The sequence below is a fragment of the Macaca fascicularis genome, chromosome 3 (assembly GCF_037993035.2).
Source record: "Macaca fascicularis isolate 582-1 chromosome 3, T2T-MFA8v1.1".
Lineage (NCBI taxonomy): Eukaryota > Metazoa > Chordata > Mammalia > Primates > Cercopithecidae > Macaca > Macaca fascicularis.
Genome location: NC_088377.1, coordinates 117,850,422 through 117,857,860, shown reverse-complemented (window position 1 = coordinate 117,857,860; position 7,439 = coordinate 117,850,422). Strand labels below are relative to the sequence as shown.

Genomic DNA, 7,439 nt, shown 5'->3' with positions numbered 1-7,439 from the left:
TGTTCCTGAACTGCTAAGTTCCTGGGTTCATCCTAATCGAGCTGAACACTAGTCACTGGGTTCCACGGTTCTCTTCCGTGACCTATGGCTTCTAATAGAGCTATAACACTCCACATGGCCCAAGATTCCATTCCTTGGAATCTGTGAGGCCAAGAACCCCAGGTCAGAGAACACGAGGCTTGCCACCATCTTGGGAGTGGCCTGCCGCCATTTTGGAAGCAGCCCACCACCATCTTAGGAGCTCTGGGAGCAAGGACTCCAGGTAACATAGGGATCTGTGGAACTTTGAAGTTGAGACTGATTACTTAGGGTATCTGGTGGAAGAAATTTCTAAGCAGCACAGCATTGAAGAGGTACCCTGGCTGCTTCTAATGGCCTAGGATCAGATATAGGAGCAAATAAATGACTTAAGGTTGGAACTTACATTTAATAGGGAAACAGAGTGTAAAATTTGGAAAATTTGCAGCACGACCCTGTGGTAGAGAAAGAATCCAAGTGGGCTGTGGAGAACCTCTTGCTAGAGAGATTAGCATAACTAAAAAGGAGCCAGCTGTGAATATCCAAGATAATGGAGGAAAGCCCCAAAGGCATTTTAGAAATCACTGAGGCAGCCCCTCTCATGATAGTCCCAGAGGCCTAGAGGCAAATAATTGTTTGGGGGGCCACGTTTAAGACTCTGCTTCCCTGCACAGCCTTGAGACACTGCTCCCTACATCCCAGCTGCTCTGGCTGCAGCATCAGCTCATAGGGGCCCAGGTACAGCTTGAGCCACAGCTCTGGACAATGCAAACCATAAGTCTTGGTGGTTTCCATGTAGTGTTAAGTCTGCAGATGCTCAGAATGCAAGCATGAAAGAGGCCTGGCAACCTAGTAGATACTCTACTAGGGTAGTGCCGGGGGAAATGTGGAGTTGGAGCCCTCACACAAAGTCCCCACTGGAGCACTGCTAGTGGAGCTGTAAGAAGGCAGCCACTGCCCTCCAGACCCCATAATAGTAGATCCATCGGCAGCTTGTATCCTGCACCTGGAAAAGCCACAGGCATTCAATTCCAATCCATGAGAGTAGCTATGAGCTGCTATGAACAGTGTCCAAGGAAGCCAAAGGTGATTTAATGACTGCCTTGGTTGGTTTCATACTGCATGGAGCCTACTGCACCTTTGTTTTGGCCTATTTATTACTTTTGGAATGGACATGCATATCCAATGCCTGTGCAACCACTGTATCTTTGAAGTAAATAAGTTGTTTTTTACTTCACAGGCTCCTAGGTAGAAGGAATTTGGTCTTGAGTCTCAGACAATACTTTGGACTTTGGACTTTGAGTTGATGCTGGAATGAGTTAAGATTTTGGAGGACTCTTGGGAAGGGATGATTGTAATTTACAATGTGAGAAGGACATGAGATTTGGGGTGTCAGAGGTGGAATGATATGGTTTGAATGATTGTCCCTTCCAAATGTCTTGTTGAAATGTGACCTCCAATGTTGAAGGTGGGGTCTAGTTAGATCATGGAGGTGGATGCCTCATGAATAGATTGATACCCTCTGCATTGTAATGAGTGAGTGCTGGTTGTTTAAAGGAGCCTGGGTCCTCTTCCTCATTCTCTCTTGTTCCTGCTGTCTTCATGTGACATGCCTGTTCCCACTTTGCCTTTCACCATGACTGCAAGCCTCTTGAGACCCTCATCAGAAGTAGATGCCAGTGCTGTGCTTCTTTTTCAGCCTGCGGAACCATGAGCCAATTAAACTTTTCTGTTTATAAATTATCCAGCCTAAGGTATTTCTTTATGGCAATGCAAGTGGACTAATACATTCAGAAATTTCTCAAAAGAAGACATACAAATAGCCAACAGATATATTTTTAAAATGCTCAACATCAGTAATCATCAGGGAAATGCAAATCAAAATCACAAGGAGCTATCATCTTACTCTAGCTAGAATGGCTATTATCAAAAGGACAAAAAAAATTCTGTTGAGGATGCAGAAAAAATGGAATCCTTATACATTGTTTTTGGGAATGTAAATTAGTATAACCACTAGGGAAAACAGTATGAAAATTTACCAAATAACTTACAATAGAACTACTATATTATCCACCAATATCACTACTGAGAATTTATTCGTAAGAAAGGAAATCAGTTTATCAATAGAATATCTGCACCCCCATGATTATTGCAGCACAACTCACAGTAGTCAAGATATGGGACTAACCTAAGTGCCAATCAATGGATAAACAGATAAAGAAAATGTGGTATATAAACACAATAGAATACTATTCAGCCATAAAAAGTATGATATCTTGCCATGTGCAGCTGTGTGAAAGGAACTGGAGGTCATTATGTTAACTGAAATGAGCCAGGCACGGAAAAATAAACATTGTTTGTTTTCACTCATATGTGGAGCTAAAAATGTTGATCTCACTGAGATAAAGAGTAGAAAGATATTTACCAGAGTCTGGGAAGAGTGGAGGGGATGAAAAGATATTGGTTAATGGGTACCAATGTACAGTTAGATGGAAGGAATAAGTTCTAGTGCTTGACAGAACAGTCAAATGACTAAAGTTAACAATTTATTATTTTGAAGTCAAAATAGCTAGAAGAGAAAATGTGAAATGTTCCCAACACAAAGGAATGTAAGTGTTTAAGGTGATGAATATCTTAAATACCCTGGTTTCATCATTATGCATTGTATGCATGTATCAAAATATCATCTGAATCCCAATTTATATGTACAATTATGTATCAGTAAAAAATTAAAAAACAAATATATATGTATGCTTTTGAATGGATATGAAGGAACTTTTTTTTATTATACTTTAAGTTCTAGGGTACATGTGCACAACATGCAGTTTGTTACATATGTATACATGTGCCATGTTGGTGTGCTGTACCCATTAACTCCTCACTTACATTAGGTATTTCTCCTAATGCTATCCCTCCCCCCTGCTCCCACCCCATGACAGGTCCCAGTGTGTGATGTTCACCACCCTGTGTCTAAGTGTTCTCATTGTTCAATTCCCACCTATGAGTGCGAACATGCAGTGTTTGGGTTTTCTGTCCTCGCGATAGTTTGTTCAGAATGATGGTTTCCAGAGAAGCAACATTTTAAAAAGTCAACTCCCTTAAGTTGATCTGTAATATTATTACCAAGCCAGTAAAATATCTTATAAAGAGGTTTTGCTATGACTAGAAGGAAAACTCAACCAAATGATATTGATTCATCTGCAATATTAAGCATGTCCAAAAAAAAAAAAGACAAAAATTCTTAAAGGGAATGAAAAATAACTAGTAATAAGCATTTTTAAAACAATGAGGCATTGATCATTTTTCAAATATAATGGAAATAAGCCTAAACACATATGGGATTTAGTAAATGATAAATGAGACATTTAAAATCTCTGAGAAAATAAATAATGCTTGATTTCAAAGCCATTTCTTATTGAAAACAGTAAGGACATCAATTTTTCTATCTTTAAATAGAAAAATAATGAAACTATGAAAACACTAGAAAAGAAGCAGTTTTTTAAAAGTTCTTAAATTCAGGAGTTTTTGAGAAACAAAATTTAGAATATATCAGAGAAACATATTGTACTGCAAAAAAATAGTAATGTTATGCCACTAAGCATATCATGAGCAAATAACAAAGATTAATAAGAAAACAAACTGAAAAAAAGAATTGCAAAATATCAGTACCTGAAAATAAATTTAGGATGAAATGAATACAAAAGTGTAAGTTTAGCCAGGGGTTTTGTTTTTTGCTTTTGTGGATTTTTCCTGTTATTTTTAGATCCAATCATTAACTACTGAAGTAAATATTGTTAGACAGAATTCTTAGTGTATTTCATAGGACATAGAAATAGACATTAATGTTTCAAATATTTCCAGCTGGTCAAGTCAAATTTCAATTATGCCTAAAGTAATAATGGAGTAACTTACTCATTTAAAATATTGAGCCAGGCTCAGTGGCTCATGCCTGTAATCCCAACACTTTGGGAGGTTGAGGCTGGTGGATCATGAGGTCAGGAGATTGAGATCATCCTGGCTAACACGGTGAAACCACGTCTCTACTAAAAAACACAAAAAATCAGCTGGGCATGGTGGTGGGCACCTGTAGTCCCAGCTACTCAGGAGGCTGAGGCAGAAGAATGGCTTGAACCTGGGAGGCCGAGCTTGAAGTGAGCCGAGATCGCACAACGGCACTCCAGCCTGGGTGACAGAGCGAGACTCTGTCTCAAAAAAAAAAAAAAAAAAAAAAAAAAAATCGGGAGACGGAGGTCCTCTTTCCTTGCCTAACGCAGCCATGGCTGGTGGTCCCAAGAAGCATCTGAAGCGGGTAGCAGCTCCAAAGCATTGGATGCTGGATAAATTGACTGGTGTGTTTGCTCCTCGTCCATCCACCGGTCCCCACAAGTTGAGAGAGTGTCTCCCCCTCATCATTTTCCTAAGGAACAGACTTAAGTATGCCCTGACAGGAGATGAAGTAAAGAAGATTTGCATGCAGCGGTTCATTAAGATCGATGGCAAGGTCCGAACTGATATAACCTACCCTGCTGGATTCATGGATGTCATCAGCATTGACAAGACGGGAGAGAATTTCCGTCTGATCTATGACACCAAGGGTCACTTTGCTGTACATCGTATTACACCTGAGGAGGCGAAGTACAAGTTATGCAAAGTGAGAAAGATCTTTGTGGGCACAAAAAGAATCCCTCATCTGGTGACTCATGATGCCCACACCATCCACTACCCCGATCCCCTCATCAAGGTGAATGATACCATTCAGATTGATTTGGAGACTACCAAGATTACTGATTTCATCAAGTTCGACACTGGTAACCTGTGTATGGTGACTGGAGGTGCTAACCTGGGAAGAATTGGTGTGATCACCAACAGAGAAAGGCATCCTGGATCTTTTGACGTGGTTCACGTGAAAGATGCCAATGGCAACAGTTTTCCCACTCGACTTTCCAACATTTTTGTTATTGACAAGGGCAACAAACCATGGATTTCTCTTCCCCAAGGAAAGGGTATCCGCCTCACCATTGCTGAAGAGTGAGACAAAAGACTGGCGGCCAAACAGAGCAGTGGGTGAAATGGGTCCCTGGATGCCATGTCAGACCTTTGTACATAATTAAAAATATTGTGGCAGGAAAAAAAAAAATATATATATATATATATACACACACACACACACATATATTATATATATACACATACATATATATATATATATATATACCCAATATAATTCTAGGGAGTCCAGTAGTAGAAAATTATCTATAAATACTTATATTACAGCCATCTATATTCTGGAATCACTCTTTTAGGAATTATAATTAAAACTGATAAGAGAAAATAAAACATTAATTTAGGAACAGTAGTTATACTAGAAAGAAACAAATCAAAGCCACTTAAAGAGAAAAAAAACACATGAGATATCTTTCTCTGTGTGTGGATGTTGGGGGTTTGGCTGCTGTAAAATCTGAGTCAGTACACACCACCCTGCATCCCAGAGCCCTCCCAAGTCCCCTCCCTCTTTCCTTGGGTCTTGGGCATGCAGGGGATACCCTGACTCTGACTGCTGCCATGGGCTGTAAGTGGAATAGCTGGTACAAAAGGGCCTCTTGGCAAATGCTGGATTCTGAGCTCTGATTCAGCCAATTTTTGCCTGTTTTCACCATTTTCTTTCTTTTGGCTCATTTTCTTTTCTTTCACCATTTGGCTTATAGAGGTGGATCACTCATGGGGTTTACTCAATTTTCCCTCAGTCATTGAACTTTCTAGATCATTGAGCTTTCTATTGATAGAGTCAAGCAACTTCCTTCAGGTTTTTTCTCATAGAAGAAAATCCACCTTTGACAGAAGTGGTACTATCCAATTCTTTCTACAGGTCTTTATCTGTCTTACTACAGTCAAGCTTTTGATGTATAAAGCTGATCTTTTCATAAACTTTGTGACGTTTCTGTTTCTTTTATTTTAAGCCAAAAGAAATTTATTCTATCATAGATCTGAAAGCCAGAAGTCAGAGATTAGGATTATTGAACCAAAATCAAGGTTCCTACAAGGCCTCACCTCCTCCAGAGACTCTAGGGTGAATTCCTTCACTGCCTCTTCTAGATTCCGGTGGCTGCAGGTATTCCTTGGCTGTGGCTACATTATTCCTATCAATGCTTTTGTTCAATTAGCAGAAATCTTTTGCCTAGCTCTTTTTCCCTCAACCCAGCTTTTCAATGAAAAACACAATCAAAGCAGCATATTCCAGAATTCCGTAGGGAAATCTAAACAGACTTGAGCCACGTGTCTGTAATTCAGACCCATCCATCAGAGTACCACACAGATGCTCAGGATTAGCTAGAAGGACATGTATGTGGCCATCAGCAGGTCCTCCCTGGCTCCAAAAGGCACCACAGCTCTGCCTCTGACCAGTGTTTATCACTACAATGCTTGACTGGTACTCTGTGAGTGTTTTACATCAAAGCCAAACAGTATCTGGCAACCAGAATAGATCATTAGTGGGCCTAGTGGAGGAGGGCAAGATTTTATAAACTAATGCTCTCTGACTATGTCCTGGTACTACCAAGTAAAAAGAGCTGTTATTTGTACAGTACATTGGAGAAAGTGAAAATGAAAAGGCTGATTACAGGGAGAACACAGGAGCCCAGGAACTGTGAATACTCCAGGCCCACCTGGCCCCATAGGAAACCAAGGGGATGCAATCAATACCTTAGGCTATTCTCCACACATGAACATTTCATGGTATAATTGCAGAGCAGGCTGAAAAGTGGAAAACTTGGATTGGGTTCTTGGTTTTTCAGATTTTTCTTTTTTGCAGTCAGGAAGACTGATCCTATCTACAAAGGTCAGAGACTTATTATCAACCTAGGAGTAATCTCCCCCATTTGTGTAGTTGGACTAGATGATTAGACTCAGAGAAGAGAAGGGACACAACAAAGATATTACCTCACAAATCTGGATGTCAATGGTAAGAACTTGAGAGAAATCAATCAGACCCAGTGTATATTCACACTTCATGGTTTTCCAGTGGAGCCAATGTGTTTCATTGCAGTCCTAGCAACCTTAGATAGAAGGGATTCTCCTCTAGTTGTGACCCAGTGAACCAGAAACCTTCAATCATGTGGGTCTTCTACCTTCGGCACAAGAACACAGACACCAAGGTTTTCCTGGGAATGGTCTGCAGTTCATCATGTTGTCTTCAGAAGTGTGTTTGTGTCTAAAGAGAAAGTGAATCTTTCTTTCAATTAATTCAGCACCTCTCATATTTTTCAATATCGTCTCATTGACCTAGCTGTTCTTCGTGCTATCACAAAAAGTACCACAGACTAGATAATTTATTAAAAACCAAAATTTATACTTTCACGCGTCTGAGGACTAAGAAGTCCAAAATCAAGGCACTGGTATCTAGTGTCTGGTGAGGGCCTTCTCGC

General features: G+C 40.1%; 1 protein-coding gene across 1 annotated transcript; it reads left to right on the top strand.

Moving 5' to 3' along the window:
• The first annotated feature begins 4,271 nt into the window (after positions 1 to 4,271).
• Positions 4,272 to 5,155, top strand: LOC102119952 (small ribosomal subunit protein eS4, X isoform-like). The gene has a single exon (XM_015447688.3). The coding sequence runs from the start codon at positions 4,295 to 4,297 to the stop codon at positions 5,048 to 5,050; it is 756 nt and encodes a 251-aa protein (XP_015303174.2). The 5' UTR covers positions 4,272 to 4,294; the 3' UTR covers positions 5,051 to 5,155.
• The last annotated feature ends 2,284 nt before the right edge of the window (positions 5,156 to 7,439 follow it).